Consider the following 22,345-nt stretch of genomic DNA (forward strand, 5'->3'; position numbering starts at 1 on the left):
GGATAATGACTGATAAGTCTATCTTTTTACTAACGGACAACTACAGTGAATACTGTAACATTCGTTAAAGTTGCTTACTTGACGATGTTGTGTCCTAAAATGCCTTGAAGACTCGAATACAGCCATTTGTGATTCTTAATTCGCGCCACGAGCATGCGCGCGTGTGAAGTGCAGACGCCAATGCGGGAGAGGTGGGTCTGATTCCGGGCTATTTTTACACTGTTGCCACGGGTTATAATGCAAGTTAGCCGTCCTAAATTCACATTAAACCCCAGCTTCATGGGCAGCAATGGTGTTGATTAATGGATTGGCACATGGTTTGTCTAAAAGCATATTAAAAACACCACATAGACAAATAAACAACATAAAAAACTTGATTTTCACTACAGCGGGACTTTAATAATAGTATTATTTATTTATTTACTTATTTTAGTTTAACAAAATACTAAATAATTTTGCCAATGATCCATTCCAATAATCCAATAATGCAATTTTGGTCATTTTTACCTGACATAGTGCATTTTGAATATATGTCCTAGAGCCTAATTAGCCAAGACAAAAAAAAGTAATGCATTTGGATTATACAAGTTGCATTGCACAGTTTGTGCATTGAAGTTACTTTAATTAGAAACTCTCTACTGTCTCATGATTTCATCGTTTAATTTCCAAAGCTAAAGAAAAAAAAAAGTTTTTACTCAAAATGCTTAAGTTTAATTAAATATTGAAAAAAGTTATGTATATTTTTTGGAAAGATACTTACGAGTACATTTTCAACATGGTACCCATACTTAGTACTATCTCTATCTTTATAAATTGTTACACCCATACTTTTATGAGGTATTTTGTCACTATTATGTAATATGGAAATTGGCAGCCTGAACATTATTCAAAATATCTCTTTTTGTGTTTATTGAAAGGGTTATTATGGGTTTAGAAAGACATGAGGATGAGTGAATGTTGACAGAATGTAAATTTCTCAATCATACACTCTTCCTTTAACAATGACTACGTTTACATGGACAACAATAATCCGATTTTAACATGATTAAGACAATACTCTGATTAAGAATCTACCATGTAAACAGAGATTTTTGATAACCTTAATCCGGCTAAAGTCATATTCGAAGTAAACCAAGCATTCCCGTCTGCCTCACACATAGGAATAACTCTGATGGGAAAAAGATTGCCTTTCAAATGATTCCAGGGTAATTCGGTTCCTGATCATAGTTACAGTCCCTATGTTAAATGTTGTTGAACATCTGCTCTACCAGTGTGACATTAATCACAGGCAAATGGTCACCTTGGAGTTATAAGGTTCTATCTGACATTTATTGAGTACGTTTACATGGACAACAATACTCGGATTTTAACATGATTAAGACAATATTCTGATTAAGAATCTACCATGTAAACAAAGAGATTTTTGATTACCTTAATCTGGCTAAAGTCATATTCGAAGTAAACAGAAATCGAATTAAGACATGTGGAGTATTCCTATTTTAGTCGCATTACTGAAGTGCAGTAAAGACATGTAAACACCTTAATTGCATTATTACCGTTGTGTAGGACTTTTCGCCGCATTTTGCGACAGGATACACACACGGCAGTGGTCAACCGTTTGACGGCAAATAAAAGAGCTTCAACACCGCCATCTGTATGCACGTACAAATAATTAACTGCACTTGAAACTTTCATAAAATTAAAAATGAAACACCCAAAACTGTACATGGCATCATCACGAAGACGAACTATATGTTTATGCGTGAAATTCCGGAGGGGACATCGGGATGGCGTCACGTGGGGACATAATGACGTGTGCAATTAATCGAACTATGTACTATAACATGTGAAACTGGAACATGAAAGGGATATTCTAAAAGCAACTCATGTAAACACCATAATCAAAATATTGGCTTATTTAGAATAAGGTAAATAATTAGATTACTGATGTCCATGTAAACGTAGTCACTGATGAATGACTTTGAATACAGCTATTATTGTGTATTCATGTCAAAATGTGGCACAGTCCGTCTCAACCTGTGTCATTCAGTGCTGTTAAAGTCTATAGTTTCACACAAACACACATTTCATGTCCTACAAACCTAACAAAACAGTAAAGACAATAAGATGGAGTCACTGGAGAAAAATCTTACAGGAAGAAGTAATTAATTAGAATTTAACATAACAGAAACAATGCAATGACACAGGTGATTGTCTGATACTGCCTCTGTGGGGTTAAAGCAATAAGATCTCATTTCATGTGAGATTAAGTTTTTCATTTTGCAGATGAATGCTCTGTTGTGTTATTATGTGTTGTCAAATGCCATTCATCATTATAAAGGAAATTAAGTGATTTATGAAAAAGAGGTTTGTTACATATTTAATATTCATGTATTGTTTGGCTTTGTTATTAGTATGCATATCAGAGGGCCTCACATTAATATTTGCTGTGTCTTAATGTTCAGCTCAGCTGAGTACATGCAACAAAACGTCAGGTTAATGTCAGATGACTGTGTGTGTGTATGTGTTAGAGAGAGAGAGAGAGAGAACGAGAGGAGAAAGAGAGGAGGCAAAGAAAAGGGAGATAGAAAGATGCATATTAATATATTTCGGCAGGGTTTGGAAAACAACATAATGAAGTGCCCACTTTACTTTCAGAAGATCTCTTCATTTATATTTCATTTTCTCTTCATCATCTTTTGTCTTTCTTTTCTTTTTGTTTATGTCTTATTTTGTAAATTTGTCTATCTCACAGTCTCTTTTTAAGAACTTTTCATTATTCATAATTAGAGCTGTCAAGGCTCAGATTTTTTAATCAGACACTTAATCATCCCCATGTCATCTTCTGATAACATAGTTTTATGTTATAGCATATACATTAAACATTAATTAATTATTAAATATATATTTCATTTTCTTTATCTTTTGAATTTCTTTTCGTATGCTGATTCTTGTCTTTCTACATCACAGTCTTTTTTTTATTTGATACTCATATTATTTTGTTTTATTTTTTAAAGGGTCTTATAATATTTATTAAATAAAACAAAATAATAAAAATAATATAATGATAATATTGTATTTCAATATCATTAATTATTATTGTTGTTGTTGTTGTAATTCTTCTACATTTTAGCATGATATATGTCGCCAGCCATATATTATTCTCATACATTTGTTACTGTGTCTGTTACTTACTTTCCGTAGTCCTTTGGTTGTTGTCATAGTGATTGCGTTTGCGGCATGTCTGTCTGTCTGCTCACATTACATCTCTCCATCTCCAGATGTACACTGACCCCTTTGTGTGTGTGTGTGTGTTTATTAGCGTAAGTGATTCTTTGTACAAACAGAAGACAGTAGGAGTAGTATCTGCATTTCATGCGCGCTTGTTTATGAGTGACTGAACTGGTGAATTTTGATCCAATTAGTGGGAGATTTGTTGAGTCAACCATGGTTCAAAGCAAATATTGCAATCTGCCGTGTCGCTGTAAAATAGCAAGAACAACAAAACAATGTAGTGTAATGCAAATTATGTATTTATTCAACAGCTGTTCTTTGAACAAGAAGTTAATGACGTTAAAGTAAGTCATATGCATTTGGAGTTTTTGGCTGAACTGTTCCTTTAATGAAATGCTTTTTAATCTCTTTCCTTTCTTTTTTCTTTTTATCCCTCCCTACACTCATTCATTCTCTCTCTTTAGGGTTTACACATGTTTCTCTCTGTCCTTTAGGCATTTCTTGCATATCCCAGAAACCGTTTTCTGCTGGCTTGCAGGGGAAGTAATTGATTTTAGAGCAGATGGAACAAATTGTTCATTTTGAGCAGGACCATCTCTCTTCATCGTGTGACCAGTACTGCCGCTCCCTATACGCAGAGTACTCAGTTTGCGTAGGGCACCAACTCCCAGGGGGGCACCATCCCAGTTGCTAAAAAAAAAAAGAAAAAAAAAAAAAAAACCTTGATGCGCCATTACCCCATCCGCACTCGCGACCGGTTGCAGACCTCATGTTTGCGGCTGAATGCAAATGATCATAATTGATGGATGGACATCTATGCCTGTGAAAAGACATCCGCAATTCGGCGCAGAGAAAAGAAAAAGAAAGAAACAAGGTAAAAAAAAGGAAGCCCGTGCACCACTTTCAGGCACATTCGACATTTAATGTCGGAAATAATTTCACCATCACCAACGCATCTAATATTCTCTCTTGAGTTTCCATGTTCCTTTACGAAAATTAGCCATGGTTTTAACACAAATAACACCAAAAATCATCGTTCTTGTAGCCATGGTAACCGCAAATTAACCATGGTTTTGTTACTTTAAATAATAATTTACAAAGTATTAAGATAATAATTTTTTGTGGTTATAAAAACAGACCTAAGCCAACAATAGTCTTTAAAATTACTTAAAATGCATTATATAAAAACAATGAGGCAATAATGATTGGTTATAACAACATTGGTTATAACACTATTAAAATACATAATGTAGTCTAATACAAAATAAACAATGTATGTACATTGCATGTTATTACAAATGCCTGCAAAGGGAGCCAAAGGCCTGGTAATTGCTGCTGCTACACTTACAGGAAAATCAAATCCTTGTTTAGGCTATTGGCCAAACATTTAATTCAAATATTCACTTAATCTTTCATTTTTTGCCAGCTTTTTGCTATAGATGACACAGCCTCTATAATTTCTTCAACAAAAAACATGTGGACATCACAACCCTTACAAAAATAAACTATGGTTTTATCGTAGTAAAACTGCTTCATTTTCTTTTGCATGATTGCTTGAGACTATAAAATCAATCGGACAACTGTATTAAAGGGTATGCTAAAAATAACATTATTTTGTGTATTTGGTGTAATGAAATGTGTTTATGCGGTTTAAAGTTAAAAAAACACATTATTTTCCACATACTGTACATTATTGTTTCTCCTCTATGCCCCGCCTTTCTGAAACACGTTGATTTTTACAAAGCTCATCGGTTTAAAAAGCAAGGTGTGCTGTGATTGGCCAGCTATCCAATGCGTTGTGATTGGCCGAATACCTCAAGCGCGTGACGGGGCACAACAATACAATCCTGCTTAGGGCACCCATTTGGCCAGCAGCGGCCCTGCGTGTGACTTTCATTCCCCTAAAGCGCAAACTGCATGTGACTTTCATCCCCTTAAGCGCAATCATCCTGCCTTCATTTGATCTCGTCCTCATTAAATGGAGCGTAGTGAACAAACACTGCTATTTACCGCTCCATCAAGCACCGGTTCCCCAAAAACAGGCAGCCCAGGGCAGATGAGAGACAGATACAATGCAAGGAAGTAGTAGAGAGGGAAGGAGTGAGAGGAGAGACAGACGTTTTTTTTTTTTATCTCTACTGTAATCATGGTGATAGATTTGATCTTTAATTTGTCACCCCAATGCAGCTGCCTGACTGTCCGTTGTCGGGAACAAGCCATTCTGCCCCTGAGGGTAATTAAGATGGCACAGGACGAAACATGCAGGAAAACAGAAGATGGGCAAAACAAGAGAAGTATTATGAGAAAATAGAACAAGATGAGCTAAAACACAGAACTGGTGTACACAGATACAACAAATTCAAGACCTGAAAAAAAAAATGCTAAAGGAAATCACACATGCTGTGAAATAGGCTATACAAAATTATAAGTTTTCTAAAATTATAATGATAAACAGACTTTTTATATTTTCTGAAGAAAATGTTGCAGATCTTGACTCCATTAAGCTAAGGTGTTCTGGGGTTTCTATGGTGTTGCCATGTGCTTTTTAGTATGTTCTGGTCTGGTTGCTAAGGAGGTGCTAAATCTTGTTTGAATGTTCTAGGGTAGTTGCTAGGTGGTTAATTAAAGGGATAATTCACCCAATTAAATTAGATTTTGTTGACATTTCTTTATGTGTAAATGGCTTGATTGAGTTTGAATTCTGTAAGATTTTTTTAATGTTTTTGAGAAAAAAAGATTTAAAAAAAGTATCTTCAAGGCTGCATTTATTTGATCAAAAATACAGTAAAACAGTAATATTGTGAAATCTTATTACAATTTTAAAAAATTCAGTGTCACGTGATCCTTCAGAAATCATTCTGATGTGCTGATTAGGGATGTAATGATTTACTTAAAGGGTTAGTTCACCCAAAAATGAAAATTAGCTTGTGTTTTACTTACCCTTAAAGGGATAATTCACCCAATTAAATTAAAATTCTGCCATCAATGAACAATGATTTTGTTGACATTTCTTTATGTGTAAATGGCTTGATTGAGTTTGAATTCTGTAAGATTTTTTTAATGTTTTTGAGAAAAAAAGATTTAAAAAAAGTATCTTCAAGGCTGCATTTATTTGATCAAAAATACAGTAAAACAGTAATATTGTGAAATTGATAGATAACGGAAGTAAGAGAAAAGTGTTTATTACCTTTGAAATATGGATATTTTTCTTACAAAAAATCATGGATTCGCTACAGGGGGCCTTTATTCATCCCCCCGAGCCGTCTGCGGCACGTTTTATTATGACTAACCTACAGTAAACACCTCTGATTGGCCATTGCTTTCAACAGAGATGCCTGTGTCTGAAAGAAGAAAGTCATATACACCTAGGATGCTTCGAGGGTAAGTAAAACACAAGCTAATTTTCATTTTTGGGTGAACTAACCCTTTAACTCACGATGTGATACGATTCACAATACTGATTTTATTATATGATTTTCTCACAATTTTTTTTTACAAAATTAGATATAAGACAAATTATAAATGAAAGGGTATCCTTTTATTATTTCTCAGACAAAATGCTGCATGTTTCTTTGGGAAATTCAAATTGTATCATTTGAAATATGAAGCAAAAACAGAATGGTCTGACTTTAGCTTTGTGAAACAATGCTACATAAAACATCTGAATGAAACAAAAACAGCAGACGGGCTAAATGAAAACTCAGATTCACTCTCTGACAGCAGGTGGCACTTATACAGTGTTTCTTTGGCTACCGCTGTAAACATACTTATAAATACTACTTAAAAATGGATTATACGGAGACAAGATGAAAAGAAAACACCACCTAAACCTTTCTGAAAACAGTCAGCCCCCCTCAGTGATACATTCATATAAACCCCCACTCCTTACTGTATCGTGATAGATTTAACATCTCAACCGACTCGAATTGACACATTTTTATTGAGTTTCAAACAGCTCGGGGCGCATCATTACTTCCCTTATGCTGACTCTTACTGACTCCAAACTTTTGAACAATAGTGTAGTGATAATTTGGCTGGAAAAATAATTATATTCTCACCCTTATGTAGCTTGGATCCCTCCTTTAATGCAACTCCATGAGATTTTAATGTCCCATTTTTCTGTTTACCAGGTAAAAGGTCTGATTGCTTAGAAAATGTATAAACACACCTCTTGAACAACACATCAAGCTGCATGTTTTGAGGTATTATTCATGTCTATAGCACAGGATGCGTTACAATAAGCATGTTAAAATTATTGTAACAATAACAGTGATACTTGCTGTAGCAGGCACCCCAAGTAAAAGTTGCACAGAACAATAGAACAAGCCTAAAACACACTGTATAATCAGCATAGACTATATCTGTCAATCATGTGCATTAGAGAATGCTAAATAAAAAAAATCTAACAATAGAGAAAAGCATGCCTATCTCAGATAACTGGCAGTCATCATGGGCTGCCGTATGCAAATTGCCTATTGCCCTTTATTCTAATCGTCAACCGTTCGGTGTGAAAGGGACCATAAAATGTCACCCTGCAAAAACGCAATAGCAGACCAATCAAATGTGTCACCCTGGGTCAGCAGTACTGTCAGGGCAAGAAAGAGCTTTTTTCCCCACTGATACTGGAACAGCTGGAGGATCTTCTATCAATAACCGGCTGCCGGCTGTAACGAACACCTGTGTCCTCCTATTGTCTATATTATTAAAGACCTACATAAGTTGTGCTCCGTTAGGGTCACATGTCTCCAATCGCACTCTTGTTGCAGCATCCTTGCGTTCTCGCCGTCTGGCAGATGTGTGCGGCACAGCCAGAAGGGCCTTAGCGAAGGATGAGGTCATTTGTCAGAGGAGGTTTGGGTGTGAGCGTTAACACCTGGATCCTCTGGCTCGGCAGAATGTGCGCAGCCTAATGAGGGATCGTAATTAAAAGCGATAGCCAGGACGCTGCTGGGCTCGGCTCGATGCTGCCAACTTGAATCGGCAGAAATGCGCAGAAAATGACACAGTCCAGAAAAATCATTTTACCTGCTGACATTTCTTAAGCTGAATGCTTCAACTCTCTGAGATCATCATAACCCCTCATGTCCAATTCGTTGAACGTTATTTAAAAAGAGCTTTAGCTTGGGATCTGGCATGAGGAACATGCCCAGGGTGCCAACATTCTCATCTGCACAATTATTCTTACCCGGCGAATTACAATGAAAGGCTTATATTAAAGGGGTCATATGATGCTATTTTAAAAATCATTATTTTGTGTATTTGGTGTAACAGAATATGTTGACATGCTTTAATGTTAAAAAAACACATTATTTTTCAAATACTGTACATTATTGTAGGTCCTCTATGCCCCGCCTCTCTCAAACACGTCGTTTTCAACAAAGCCCCCTCCTTTGACAAGCGCAGTCTGCTCTGATTGGCCAACTGACCCAGTGCATTGTGATTGGCCAATCAGAGCAGACTGCTCTGATTGGCCAGCTGACCCAATGCATTGTGATTGGCCGAACACCGCAAGCACTCGTCGGAAATGTAACGCCCCTTACCATAATCGCGAGCTTCAGCTTTCAAAGTAAATATCAAGAAAGTTAATAATGTCCTTAGTTTTACCACCAGTTCAAGTCTGAAAGGGCAACAGAGTCGCGTGACAGACACAGTGATGAAGCTGGTATGTGTTTGCAGTACACAAGCCAAGGTTAAGACAGCTGACTCCACTGTGATGCGACCCTGTCTCTCGCTCCCTCTCTCTCTCTCACATTGTAAAGAATATCTCTTTGGATTTGAGACTTTAGTCTTTGCAACTTTACAGATCTTCTTTATGCACCAAGAGCTTGTAACACTCCAAAGAGAAAGGAAAACTTGAAATCGCATCATATGACCCCTTTAAAAGGGAAAACATTCAAAGAATCAGCCTGACAGCTTCCCACATACCCTCATTTCCACTTTGCCCTTGAGCCTGCGAGTCTGGATACCAAACCAAATGTCCTTGGGTTAAAAACACCACCCCTCGCTGAATAATTCACAGCATTGTGAGGAGAAGATAGGAGAAATATTGCTTATTCACAATCAATTAATCAGAGTGGATTTACTGGAGGTCGGCTAGCAGAATCTGCAAGAGTATTAATGCTTTACATACGAGGTTGATAGACTCTGATATGTTTATGTTAGACCGTTTCACACATGTACAAAACTTGAATATGTATGGTTCCCTTTCAGTCGGTCACTACGAGTCACGTCGTGACCGACGAATTGGGATATCGCTTCGATAGACCAATCTACTTCGAGTGTAAACTAAACGAGCCAATGCACATTGGCATGCAATTATTGCATCCAGCTGCCGCTGATCACAGCGTGAGTATAATAAGGCAGCAGGTGCAATGCATACCAGCTTTTCGCTTCGGAGCCGAGCGGCTCTTTTTAAATGCTTGTTGCTGCAGTAACCTCTGACTGTCTCTGACTTGTGACTTTCATAGAATGCACTGAATGTGATCAATTCTTACAGTTCTTATACACATCCGTTTAAAAGTTTGAGGTTGGTAAGAGTTAATGTTTTTGAAAAAAAGTTTCTTTACTCCAGTCTTCAGTGTCACAAGATTCTTCAGAAATCATTTTAATATGCTTATTTTGTGCTTAATAAACATTTCTTGTCATTGTCGATGTTGAAAACAGTTGTGCTGCTTAACATTTTCGTGGAAACCATGATACATTTTCTTCAGGATTCTTTGAAGAATAGAAACAGAACAGAAATAGAACAGAATTGACTTGAAACAGATTTTTTTTGTAACAATGTAAAAGTTTTTACTGTCACTGTCAACCAATTAAAACTTAATTTCTTAATAAATAAATAAATAATAATAATAATGACCCTTTTGAATGGTAGTAGAAGCGTCATGACCATTCAAACCGAGGAGGCACATGCCCCCTCAGATTTTTGAGCCAAGTGGATTTTGAATGCAGCTTCCAAAAGAAAGTAAATAGCAGAATAATATATTTTTATATTTGATAGGATCACACCGGCGCGATTAGATCGTTCAGTGCAGCACATCACCAGCTGCTAAATTCAAATCTGCGCTCGCTGAGTGGCGCTGAGCCAGAGACAGGCTTTTTACAACGCTGCGCATTATAACCAATCACACTCGATTCTGTTGAGCTTATGAATGCAATGACCAATCAGAGGCATTCAGATGAGTGCAGATGTGCGAACGATGTAAGTAAGAGATTCATTTCACAGTGATTATAATTGGAGTTTTTGAGCTTGAACTCTGGCTGAAGTCAGTGAAAATGTTCTTTGATAATGTAAATGTTCTTTGCTCTTTCTGTACAATGAAAGTGTTATAATTAGTAACTTACAAGGTTTTTATTAAATTCACAATAAATAGGCTACAAAGTCGTATTAAAAATATTTTATGGCATGACACCAATATCTGGCTGAACTATTTGTTTATTGAGAAATAAATTATGTCAGTATAATACAGTAAAATTGAATCAGATCTCTTATTTACATATTAATAATACTAAAAGAAAAACAGCAACTAACACAAGAAAATAGAAAGAGAGAAAATAATAATAAAAAAGAAAAGGAAAGAAAAGAAAAGAAAAGAAAAGAAAAAAAGGACACAGGTCAGTTGAAAACACTACACAATGTTTTCACAAAGATAATTTGGGAGTACTAGTTATACATACCTGGGACACAAATAAAAAAATTAAATAAAAAGGAGTAATTTGGGGTAAGGGGTAAATTGCTGATGGCTTAATAATAAATTGTGGCTGAGGGTGATAAAATAATCAAGTAATTTGATCTCTTTGTCCCTCCATTATATTACAGAAATCTGAGCTTGAAATAAAGGATATAAATGGTTTCCAAATATTCAAAAAAAGACACTTTACCTTTTAGAATATATGTAATCCTTTCCATTGACAAACAAAAGGACATGCTGTTGATACACTGTATAATGGGTGGCATTTCCACTTTAAAACAATAGGCTAGCTATTAGACGCTTTGCTTGAAGTATACATATGTCAATAAGATTCTGAGTGCTGCTACTGTATACAATATTCTCAGGACAGGAACATACCTGGTACTTAAGGAAAAATATGGGTTATTAAGCGTAGTTAATAGATTACACTATTAGGCTACTTTGCTCAAACATAATATACAGGTGCAAACTGCATTTGCTTAGACATATTTGAGAATCGAGATATTTCATGATATATTTAACACGTTTGGGAATATTTTGAATAAAATAAAATAAAACATAAGCCTATATCGGTTATGCAGTGCTAACATGGCTTCTGTGTGTCATGACAAGCATGACAACCCCCCACCCCACACACACACACTCGTGCCCCCTCAAAATTAATGAGTGCATGACGCCCCTGAATGGTAGTGTACTACTCCGACCATCTTGGCATTGTCTTTTGAGCTATAGTGCACTAACAACAACTAGAAAATATGCTCAAGTGCTGGTAAATAAGTTTAATTGAATCATGAGGAACAACTTTGAACAACTTTAACAACTTTACTTGATATAGCACTTACAGTTGAAAGGAGATGCCCAGTTCACTGTTCTGTGCAATTTTTTTTCCAGTTGTTTGAATTTAATGGCTCCCCAGGTCATATGGGATAGAAAAGTTTCGGCTTGCTCATTTTAGATTCTTAGTAAATGCTGTGTCATTCGGGTATTGTTCGGCTACTGTATCATGGATATTGAGTATGAAAGCATGGAGGTTTGCACAATCAGATACTGGGTCAGTCAGGATTTGCCCTTTAAAAAAAAAAAAAAAAAACCTGTCACTAATAACCAATACAAAATAATAAACACTTGAATTGATTTATCTTTGAGTGCGGTTGTCAGCTTGTTTTTTTTGTGTGATATAGATCAGACCTCAGATCACCTGAGGAAAACAATGGCAATAGTTTTTTTTATATTTTCCATTTTGCCATTTTGTAGACAGGAACAATGAGACAAGAAATTATATGGAAAGAGATGTATGCATAAATGCATACATGTAAGTGATTAACATATTCATGTGCCATGCTATTTACTAGGGTCATTCGTAGAATACTACAGTATTCCCATGGTAATACAAAAATATGGTGATTTGTTAGTTTAATTAAAGACAGAAGACACACATGCAGGTGCACATGCATGCACAGCCATATGAGAGAAGTCAGCAAGGTAAAATTTGCATAATATCACCATCATGGTGGGTTAATTTACAACAATCATCTTTCCCCCATGATGACTATATTAGTGTGGAGCTGAGATATCACATGTCAACACCTACACACACAAACCCTATGGCTTTTTCTCTTCTGCACGTCTAATTGATTTCAAAAGGTAACTGGGCTCATATCTGTTTACATAACAGGAAAAAAAATGTTTGAGTAAAAGAAGCTGAATATACTTTCTATTTTTAGAGCTCAAGCTTTTTCACATATATGAAAATGATTTTTGACAGCCTAATCCTGACCCTTCACATAATCCTACGTCAATCCCACCTGTCACAGCTAGTAAAATAATCCAGACGAAAGTTTTGTGACTCTTTCATTGCTCAAGAGTTCTCATTTCATATTCATTTAAATAACAATCACATTTGTCTCATATATTTCTACTAACATTCTCTAGAAGAGATACAAGTCACTGATGTTGACATGAAAGGGAGTTTTGGGCTGTAAAATGAGTGTGAATAGCATAGTTTAGATAATTTAGTCTTAGTCTTTAGTCCTTCATATTGAGGTATCTGACTTTGATTGCAGACTTCATCATGGCAAATCCGAACATAGGCTGTTGAGATGTCTTCTGAAACTCTGACACATTGTGAGATTTCTGGAGCCTTTTTCTAAAGAGAAATATCTAAGAGGCAGGATGCTTAAGCAAAAGTCTTAAAAGTCTCTCTGTTTTATCAAATTAGACATTTTTTCTTTCTTGTATGGTATGTTCCACATTTCCTAAAGCAAATGATGAAGTGAAGAACATGATTATGAATTCTCAGATTTAGCAGTGTTTTTGTTTGTGTTTTGATTGATTGTTTGAGCACTGACTGACAGCTTCAACACCAGTGAAATGTCACCAGACGCAATCAGACTCACAGTGACTGTCATAAAATCTCTCTTTCCCAGACTCACAGACATTCACACATTTGACTGGGGGATACCCGCTGAAAACAGCTTGCTCCATAATTTAGCATGGCTACAGTAACGCCAGTGTTTTTAATTAGCAACATTGGAAAGAGATGTTTGCAGAAGAGAAGGAAAACAAATGAAATGTGCTTTGCTACTTTCTAGCGCTAGTTTTTTCCCCCCGTAAGTTTTCATGAGCGAATGGTTTAGACAGATTCTCTCCCTCTCTGCAAATCCATCTTGCATGCAATTATTCCGTCAATAATTCTACCCCTTTTGACTGATCCATTTCTCATGCTGTGAATGCTCAGTAAATTGTCATATTGTTCATAAACATAATTTTCTCTTTATATCAGCGGAGACAGTCTGTAGCTCTGTAGGAAATCTAACAATGTGTTTTTATCACTGTGAATGGGTCCTCAGCACAGTAATATATAAAAAAACAGTAATATTGTTAAATAGTTTTACAATTAAAAATACATTTTTGTATTTTTATAGATTTTAAAATGTTATTTATTCCTGTGATTGCACAGCTGAATTTTCTGCAATTGTTACAATGCTTGCCTTCAGTGTAAAATGATCATTAAAATAATAATAATAATAATTTTATGGTAATGTATATGTAAAATATCATAGGCAGTATGGGATACGTTATTACAGACAATGAACAGAGATATTAGGTATTTTAGTAGACATGATTTTCATAAACTTTTTTTTTTTCTGAAAAGAAAGAGAGAAAATTTAAAATATGTGTGCAATATGCTAGCCAATTTATCAGAGCTAGCGTGTAGTTGATCACAAAGTTAAAAGACATGGATTAAAAGCCACAAAACTTATTTAAAAATGGCATCTTCAATGAAGCAGAGGCTGAGATTTTTTTTAATGTGTGCAGGTGAAGCTGAGAACAGTGGAAATAATGTAGGAAAATATGACAGCGAAATTAATGTTGATAAATGAAGGGAAAATCTATAGATAATGAGAGTGTATAAATTGCACAAATCCAGCATGAGTCATGAAACTTCACCTTACATATGTACTTGTTTGTTGCTTTTATGACATGGACATCATTAGATTTCAACTCTTCCGTTCAATCTCGCTCTCCTACCCAATCTGAGTCACCACTCCAAACCACCGAAGTCTCTCTCTCTTTCTCTGACTCATCTCTCTCTTTCACCTCCTGTCTCACTGATACTCTAGGTTTCACCTCTGCTCCTCCACCCTGTCTTTTAAGGGTCTGAGTCACCAGTCTTTCTATTCATCATCTCCTAACTCCATCTTTCTCCTCTTCCTCCATCGATCATGTATCTTTCTTTTCAGCCTTGTTTCACAATGGAAACATCAATCTAATGATCTATTCACCACCAAACATCTCTCAGTGGTTGTTTTGAACCTCGTAAAGCCTTGGCTGTAGCTGTAAAGGAATAGATCATCCAAAAATGAAAGTTCGGTCAACATTTACCCTCATGTTGTTCCAAACCTGTATGACTTTCTTCTTTAGTACACAAAAAAGTTTAGCAGTATATTTTTTTGTGTGTTTTCTATACAATAAATTCATTTGCCTAACATTCTTTTACAGTAGTTATGGAAGAATGACAGTCATCATCAATGACAATCAACAGGTTTGGAACAATATGATGATGAGAAAATAATGACTAAATGTTAATTTTTGGGTGAACTATCCCTATAAGCAGAAATAAGCAGCTCAATCATCTACATGTATATGGTCATATGGATTTTATTGACAGTACTATATGAATTGTGTTTCTTTATTTGATTGCTGTTAGCTTGTCAAACTGGCATTTTAACCCTGTATACCCTGAAATGATCAGAATATTTTTTTTAATGGAACCATTTATTAAAATAAAAAAGGCATTATTTGATACATCAGGCTTAAATGGCTCATATAGTGTGATATAAGAGAATATGGACCTCACATCCAAAGAGGGGGGAAAAAACACCCTATAGTTTTATTGAAAGGCCCAAACTGAGCAAAATAAGTAATTTGGTGCAGTTGCTGTTTATATGGCGTATTAAAAGTAAGATTAAATTCTGATAGCTTGTAATGTAAATCAATGAAATCTTTATAACATTATGGCAGACTACTTATATAAAATGCTATACGTATACATAATGAAATACCAAAAGGCCTTTTACTTGCTAAAAAGTATCAGTACGATAACAGATGGCATGTATAGTGGATTGTTTTTCAGAAAAGATCATGTTGATGATTTAGAGGCCTTAGAAATGTGTGTATAGAATATGATACAGTAGGGTTAAAGCCTTAACATATATTTTAAATTGTGTACATTAGAAGTAGGTAAGCTAACAGTAAGCTGATAAAAATGATGGACGTCATAAAAAGCTAACAGACAGATACATTGACATTAATGTTAATACATTGCATTAAATGCAATGTTTTCATTAAAAATACAACCAAATCATTGGAAATCTAAATCTGGGAAAAAAATCTGTAAAGGGGGTTTACAGAGGCTGTGTAGCTGTGTTGAGCCTGTGGTTTATCTGCAAGTGGATGTTCATCTTATTAGCAAGCCATTTGTGCAGTCGATATATAAAGCACAAGGTTTAATCTGGACAAGTGTGTGCACTGGTCTGTGTGTGTTCAGTGGTGATTTCCATCCCAGACACTACTGAACATCTTGATTCCTGAACATGTGGGTTGAATGCCCATGTTTGTCAACACAATTTAACTTAGCTCAGTTAAGATCCAATCAAGTATGCAGAACAATTATACCTATTACCGATCCCCCTTAAAACACACACACTCATTCACACACTTGCTGTAACGGCAATCCTTTCCTGTGTGTCCATCATCAATAACTACTGTCATTGTAAAATCACTAGATGTTTTATTATTGATTGTAGGGGTTTATTCTTGAACATTCTGTCTTTTTCCTTCAGTGTACAGTTTGAACTTTTGATTGTGGGATCTGGTGAGCATCAGCCGGGACAGACAGACAAATAAAAGTGCAGGTTTGACCGTTTGATTGCTCTGTTGTGTTTAATGGTCTGGGGAACTTGTTGTTTAAAGCTGCTGTATAACATACATAAAATGACCCTGCTACCTGACAGATAAAACAGAAATATATTAGATAGTGCTGCAAAATCACACCTGCCTCTGTGACAGCCCTAAAAATAAAAAATAAAAAATCTGAGCCCACGCATGATACCCCCCCCAAAAAAACCTGGAGGCGCCTCTCTGCCTGTCAATCATTTTGCATGTTCGGGTACATTGACATGTCTCTGGACAGTGGTGTTTTGGAGAGAGTTTGTACAGTTTAAAGGAAGTTAGTATTGTAAAATTTTTCTACACTGCCAGGTTTTTAGCCTGGGAGCGCTCAGAGTGAAAACAACGATCATAACACATTTTTTTAATATAACTTGGCTTGTTAACTGTTTGATGGATGCAAGACTGCAAGCTTGTTTGTTGTCACCTAGACTATAGCTGTGCATTTATATCTGTGGTTTAGGTCTAGGCCTGCAATAAGCCTTGCGGGTTATAATAGATATACACTATTTTTTAAAAGTTTGGGGTTGGTATGTTTTTAAAATATTTAAAAAAAAAGAAGTCTCTTATACTCACCAAGTCTGGATTTATTTGACGAAAAATACAGTAAAAACAGTAATATGGTAAAATATTTTTTAAATGTTAATTGTAATTTTAAATTTTAATTTTAAATGTATATTTTAGCCATTACTATAGGCTTTTATTTATATATAAAAAATATGCTGATTTGGTGCTCAAGAAGCATTTCTTATTATTTTCAATGTTGAGAACAGTTTATTATTGTGGAAACTTTCATACATTTTTATTTCAGGATTTTTTGATTAATAGAAAGTATATACAGTATATAGGTGGATATTTATATAAAACACTTCTGGTTGAGTTTGACCTTGTTTCATGTCATGAAAGCATGTTCCTCCTGTTATTACAGTATTTTACTGTCTTATGTTGTGATCAGACACAGCTGTGTGTACACACGTTTAGATAAGAGGAGAGAAAAATGTCTTGTGATCGATAGCTGTGTGTGTGTGTGTGTGTGTGGACAGTTGAGATAAATCATTAATCACATTCCTATAGGAAGATCTGTTTAAAACAGTGTGAGGAGCTGATTTTGGAGTTAATGGCACTTTATGAGTCCATTGGCTTGTGGCATAGATTTGCTCTCTCTCTCTCTCTCTCTCTCTCTCTCTCTTTCTGTTACACACACCAAACTAAGTTTGAGTTTTTTAGAGCTTTCAAACTTCATCCGTAGTCCTTCAGACAGTTTTTACTTGGGTCGCTATGCTGTCTGTCCATTTAATCCAGTTTTTAATGCTGTATGGAAAGTGTTGAAAGTACAACCTTGAAGCATTAAAGTTTAATTGTAAATGACTGTCCTCTTTTCCTTAACGCTCTGATGTCATCAGTCTGGGACGGCCAGGAGTGGACTGTCATTGCCAGCATGAGAGTGGGGCGGCAGTTCTCCAACTGCAGTTTCTCATCAACGAGGTACCGAACACCCACACTTGCAGGCACACATATATTACAGCACATTTTCATGTACACAGCATGTAGAAAGCACACGTATTGCATATGTGTGTGTTCTAATCTGTATTTTAGGATAGACAGCGTGTGTGTGTGTGTAAATGCACACTCAGATCTGCAGAGGAATACGTTTAGGTCAAGAGCCGCCTTCCCTCTCAGCCCTGTGGTGCTAATGCAGTCAGTCATCACTTCCCATCAGACGTGTCAAGTGCTGAATGTTTCTCAGCCTCTCTGTCTCGCTCTTATGCATACTCGCCGCATCATCTCATGAATAATGAGAAGTGCGTTAACAAAAGAGGGAAAGTGGGAGAGTTGCCATGGTGGCCATTTTGGAATTCAGCAATTTAGGTACGCTCTCCACTCCCTCCATCCAATTCTATATCCTTTCTATCAGCCCATATAAACACATCTGAAGTCAAAAGAAAATGGCATTTGCAAGCCATTTTACTTTTGTAATGGAACATTTTTCACAGTGAAGGAGAATATTCAAAGAGAAAACATTTAGGGCAGGTTTTTCATCCGTCGGGAATTCATCGGTTGGTGAAAAGTGGAGCCAGACCTGAATCTGAGTTTGCAGTCAGTTGTGGAGATGATGAAATTTTTGCCTCAGGAATCAGGCCAGATTTATTTGAGCTTCTTAACTGCTGAGAACTGAGATAGTGGTGTGGATGTGGAGGTTAAAGGTCAAGTTCACCCTACAGCATCCCAAAGTGTTCCTTTGCCTTTATTTATTTATTTTTACTTGCTGATTTTTAAATTAAATTAATATTAACCAACATTAAATTATTGTGTACTGTTAACTAGTGATGAGATTTCAAAAAAGTTGTATTACTGTACCTAAAATAGTAGCCTAAAATGATGAATAAATAGGTATTTGGTATTACTTTGTCTAGATGATGATGTAAGCTGAAAAGGAAAGTTGTTTCAGATGAAGATAACATTATTGCATTTTGATTAAAAATGACAAAGATGACATTTGTTTTTTCTTCGGAATATCATGCTCTGATGAATTGTTCACAATAAGACGCAGATGTTATACCAGACACTGAAAATCATTTCATTTAGTGAGACATGAGACTGTAGGAATTGATTTGACAAATATTAGGGGTGTAACGATATACCAATGCCACGGTTTGGTTCATATCACAGTTTTGGAGCCACGGTTCGGTTCGGTTCGGTTCTGTTTGCTGTGGGGGTAGGGTTCATGGCATGGCACCAGCAATGCTAAACAACACTAGATTCACTTTTAACATAATAATAATACAAACAACAACAACAATAATAATTGCTCTCTGTTAAAGTTTATTAATGCATTAACAAATGAGACTTTAAAAATTGTTGCTTTGTAAAGTGTTACCCAAAAATCTATTGCCTTAAACATTTTTAATAAAATAAAATAATGCCTAAATAATGCAAACAAGTCATTGGACAACATTTCTTAGGCTACATATACAAATACATACATGTGCAATGGATAAATAAAATGGAACAGCCGGACAACAAGGCAATGATTTTAATCAAATAGTCATGAGCTTTGAGAGGGCGGCTTTGCACGCTTTGGCTGTGAGCGCATTGAAGACAGTCTCTCAGAGAGTGCACGACTACTTTATGGGTTAAAATGTTTAAATTGGCATGACTTAAAATGACGTGCAAGTGACAATTCCGTCAACTGTCTGTAACACGCGCTTGTCTTGTATTGCAACTCACTTTCAGAGCAAACTCAAAGTGGATATTATGGATGTGAGGCTATATTTGTGAGAGAGACGTGGTACCACTCAATCCCAATCACTCACTGTTTGTGAAATTATAGTGCATAAATGTTTGCGGGAATTTCCCGCTTTATAATCACGAAACCTGCGGGAATGTGTAGAATTACGCATAATGCCTGCAGTGAAATTCAGACCCTGATTAGGCTATATTGCACAAAATCAAGCACAAGTGAACTTGTGTCCTTCTGTGGATGCGCTTTTTGTAACAACACGCTGAAAACCCTAAGAATTCACAACATTTTTAAAATTTGTGCTCTCAGTATAACGTTATGTATATGACAGTCCTAGTCCTAGTTATTAACCTCCTGAGACCCTGTGACCTCATATGAGGACATTATATTTTGGTGTCTGAAGATGAATCACTTTGATAGGGGTTTTTTAATCAACGGGATTTAACTCATCAGATTTATATCATATAGGATACACTTCGTTATTTATAATACATAACCTTAATATTACAACTTATATCTGCACAAAATGACCCGAATGCACAAGTTAACCTGTCTGTGCTGTTCCAAATATGGAACTCCTGTTGTGGATGCGTACTTCACGCAACAATGCGTAGAAACACGGCAACTAAACAAAAAAATTTCACAGAGTTTTATTAAAATAGTGTTCTCATTATAATGTTATGTATATGACAGTCCCAGTCATAGTTATTAATATTCTGCATTGTTGTTTGTACTGCTCGCGCTGGACATTGTTTATATATATATATATATAAACAAAATATTGCAACTTACAGTTCCACAAAAGGCTGTGAGTGGCTGCACAAGCGAACTTGACTGTGCTAGTCATGAAGATGTAACAACACGCTGAAACATGGCATATTCTTTTACAGTCGTGTTCTCATTATAATTTTATGTAGCATATATGACAGATTTGTTCTGCACACGTTTCTGCACATTTTAATATTTTTGCACCCTTAACAAATATTGTGCACACACATTCTTGACATTTTATCCAGCGGTGCATTATTCAGACATTACACTTCAGGGATTCAGTTTTCATTCATACTGATTTTATTACCAGCACTGAATTATTGCTGTAAATAACATTCATTACAAGGGATGGTACCTCACTAACCAGATGGTTACATTTATACAATATATCCCACACCTTATAGTGGATTACAACACAAATTTCATTAGTGTTTTACTGTAATTTCATTTTCACAACCTTCCTTCATCTTAAAGTGAACATGAAATCAAAATAAACCCTATTTTTTAAATGCAAGTCCCTGGTCTAATTGTGAATGTGATCCATCATTGTGTGTTAATTCAAAGAAAAATATGTTTGTCTTGTAACTTTATCTTCTTCTGAAACAAATTTCCTTTCCTGCTGACATCTCTTAGGCCATGCAGACTACTGGACAATAACCAATAGCCAAAATGGCTGTTTTAGCAAACTGTGTTATTTTAGTATTGTTTATACTGTATGCTATTTATTCATATTTATTATAAGTTTTAGTCAGTTTGTTATGTACTTTAGTCTTTTTTATTCATTTTTTTGCAATTTATATTTAGCTTTATTTTATTTCAGTTATAGTTTTAGAAATGTTAGTATTTCCTCTTACATTTGTTTTATTTAATCTTATATTTATATTTTATTTTAATTGATTTCATTTTGATGTGCAGCATTCACTTTTTATCATTAACCAAATACTGAAGTAAACAATCTAGTCAGACTCTACTTGTATTTTCTTGTTGAATATCCCATTTCACTTGGAAAATATCATATTACAGAATTAAAATGGGTCATGAATGGGTATTCACATTGACTTCGACACCGCACAACTAAAATTCCCACTTGACATCTGTTTTTCTCTGCCGATGTCCTTTGGTGTGCTGGTGCAATCTGTGTTTACCTAAACACCATCTCCATGGAAACACATTTGTCAGTCACCTGACTGATGGATCTGGATTCAATGCACTGAGAGAGACAGACAAGGGAACAAAGATGGAGACAAAACCACAAGTCGTGCCACAAGACTTCTTGCTGGCCCACGGTCGCCTTCAAATTAAGCAGTGATTTGACAAAACAAGTTCAGATTAATACTAACATGTTTTCATCCACAACATGAAATGTCACTCATTTTTTTCCAGGTTTGTGCTGTATTATTTGCTTTCTGAACATTGCGGCCACCATTTGAAAAGAAAATTAGATACGGGCTTCAAAATTATATAGGGCTTCCTGATAAAATGGGTCAGAAAGACCTTTGTCATCCTGATGGTGTCAGGCATAAAATAGATTTTTCACACTCACAGTTTTAGACACTTGCATCACTTTTTGCTCTCTCTCCCCTTGTTCTGTCCTCCATTAACCTCAAACACCATCCTGACTCCTGTAATACAGTATATAGTGGTTAAACGGATCGTAGTTGATCCTTGATCCGTACGGACCAAGCCCCACGGTTCGGCACGCATGTGATCCGCGGATTAATTGCAAAAATTAACCATAATAGAGTATAAGTTTATCATTTGTTTGTATTTACACAAGCAAGCGAATTTTAAACTTGCTGATCCGAAAAATGATCCGTGGGTCAAAAACCATAATGTGATCCGAACCGTGAGATTTGTGATCCCTTGAACCACTAGTAACACATAGAGCACAGTGTTACTTTTGGCAGTTCTCTGTCTTCAGACTGTTTCAGTCTCTATCCAAGGAGGACTGTAATAT

At 35.8% G+C, this 22,345-nt stretch overlaps 1 protein-coding gene across 1 annotated transcript in view; it reads left to right on the plus strand.

Annotated features, from left to right (window-relative positions):
* Positions 1 to 22,345, plus strand: part of LOC107738516 (syntaxin-binding protein 5-like) — a 141,106-nt gene that overhangs the window by 47,850 nt on the left and 70,911 nt on the right. The window contains exon 3 of the mRNA XM_016550273.1: positions 17,780 to 17,861. Coding sequence (XP_016405759.1) covers positions 17,780 to 17,861 — 82 coding nt within the window. The remainder of the gene's footprint in view (positions 1 to 17,779; positions 17,862 to 22,345) is intronic.

This window comes from Sinocyclocheilus rhinocerous, unplaced genomic scaffold, assembly GCF_001515625.1.
Source record: "Sinocyclocheilus rhinocerous isolate Xijiao unplaced genomic scaffold, SAMN03320098_v1.1 scaffold1215, whole genome shotgun sequence".
NCBI lineage: Eukaryota > Metazoa > Chordata > Actinopteri > Cypriniformes > Cyprinidae > Sinocyclocheilus > Sinocyclocheilus rhinocerous.